This window comes from Schistocerca gregaria, chromosome 6 (assembly GCF_023897955.1).
Source record: "Schistocerca gregaria isolate iqSchGreg1 chromosome 6, iqSchGreg1.2, whole genome shotgun sequence".
In the NCBI taxonomy this organism is placed as follows: Eukaryota; Metazoa; Arthropoda; class Insecta; order Orthoptera; family Acrididae; genus Schistocerca; species Schistocerca gregaria.
This window is the reverse complement of record NC_064925.1, coordinates 356,828,134-356,829,758: the sequence shown is the minus strand read 5'-3', so window position 1 is coordinate 356,829,758 and position 1,625 is coordinate 356,828,134. Positions and strand designations below refer to the sequence as shown.

General features: G+C 50.8%; 1 protein-coding gene across 1 annotated transcript; it reads left to right on the top strand.

Moving 5' to 3' along the window:
• Positions 1–649: 649 nt before the first annotated feature.
• LOC126278883 (uncharacterized) lies at positions 650–1,276 on the top strand. The gene has a single exon (XM_049979158.1). It carries the CDS (start codon positions 650–652, stop codon positions 1,274–1,276), a length of 627 nt encoding a protein of 208 aa, XP_049835115.1.
• Positions 1,277–1,625: the final 349 nt, after the last annotated feature.

Below are 1,625 nucleotides of genomic sequence, written 5' to 3'. Positions count from 1 at the left end.
GGAAGGACTACCAGAGCTGTAGCAAGTGGCACAGTGCAAGCTCAGTGAGAGACCAGTGTGACCTCGAGGACGATGGTGCCTGCAGAACGTCGAGCATCAGCGGCCAGTCAGAACAGTGCCTGATTAGTGTCTGCTGCCAGTAGGATGACATGAGAGGGAACAGTGAAGTGGTTCAATGAGTGTATAAATTCGAGGATGATGATGCTTCCGAAATGTTGGACATGACCAACAGCAGCCACGAGTGGGATGACGCGAGGCAGTCCAGCAAGACAGTCAGCCGAGAACAAGCTGCCAATGCGAGCTCCTATAGATGGGCCACGGAAACAGCCAGTGTAATCCAGGAACTGAGATGAAAGTGTAGTGCGCTGCAAGAGTTTTAGAAGGTTGAAGGATAGGCACAAAGTTCAGGAGGGCGACAGTGATCGAGTAGAAGGCGGAAGAGCGCTGAGAAATGTACGAGAAACAAAGTCAGCAAATTAATGGGACTTCAACTGATCTATGTGAGTGTACTAGATGAGACATCTGGGTAAACGTTGAAGACGTGGAACTGCAGAATGGTGTGGGGCTACAGGTAGAACAGTTTCAGAAGGCTGGAGACAGAAACTGAATATGTGAGGCTGCAGGAGAGACCACTGATTTGATGTTGCTGATGGATGGCAGAGGTCCAGTGGCTGATTGGTCTGGCATCAAGGGCAGCTGGATCAGCAGAGGAGGCAGCTGCTCCCACAGCAGAAGTGCCTGGGCCAGCATCAGAGGCATCTGGGCCAGTGATGAAGTTGATCAGGCGTGCAGTGTTGGTGAGAGGCAGCTGGCAGGTAATGACATGGTTGATGATGATGGGCCCAGCAGCAACAGGCCCACTAGCAATGCAGCTGGTTGTCATGGGGCCAGCAATGAGGGGGTCAGTGGCAGTGAGGCTGACAGCAGTGGGGCTAGCATTGGCAGATCTCATGTCAACAGGGTCAGTGGCAATGGGGTAGCATTGATGGGATCAATGTCAACAGATGAGAGGCTTGTTGGGTGTCAGCAGGGCACTGATGGGCTCAACTGGATAGTGACAGGACAGTGGGATGCTGGCAGGAATCTGATGGACTCTACTGGAAGCAGTGGGAATGGCATTGCTATTGTTGTAGGAGCCGGGGCAAGTTCCAGAGATGCAGGAGGCAGTGCCTCAGGAACTAGATGTGAAAGGACTGCAGGTGCTAGAGCCAGTGGCTTCAGAACTGGAGTTTTAGTATATAGCCCCTTCAGGACTGGGCACAGATTCACTGCTTGACAACAAGAAAATAAGTCACTGGTTGACAAGTCCAACTGGAATATTAACGCTGTATCCCACCAAGAGCAACTTCTCCCACAGTGTAAATTAGATTAGAGCATAGGCTGTTTCTCAATGCCTATAAATGCCAAGCCCCAATGAAGAAGAGGTCAGTGATGAGCAGTTGCTGAACCTGGTGACATCTGGGTGGCTTGAAGAACAACTGGTAGTGAGAGTCAGCTGCATACAGTTTTGACATAGTGGTTTGTAGGCATTGAGAAAAACCCAAATGCAACAAGGCTGTGGTCAGTGACAAGTGGCGACTGCCAAAAACAAAGGTGATTCACCTTGGAAAGCTTCTTGCAGGCAG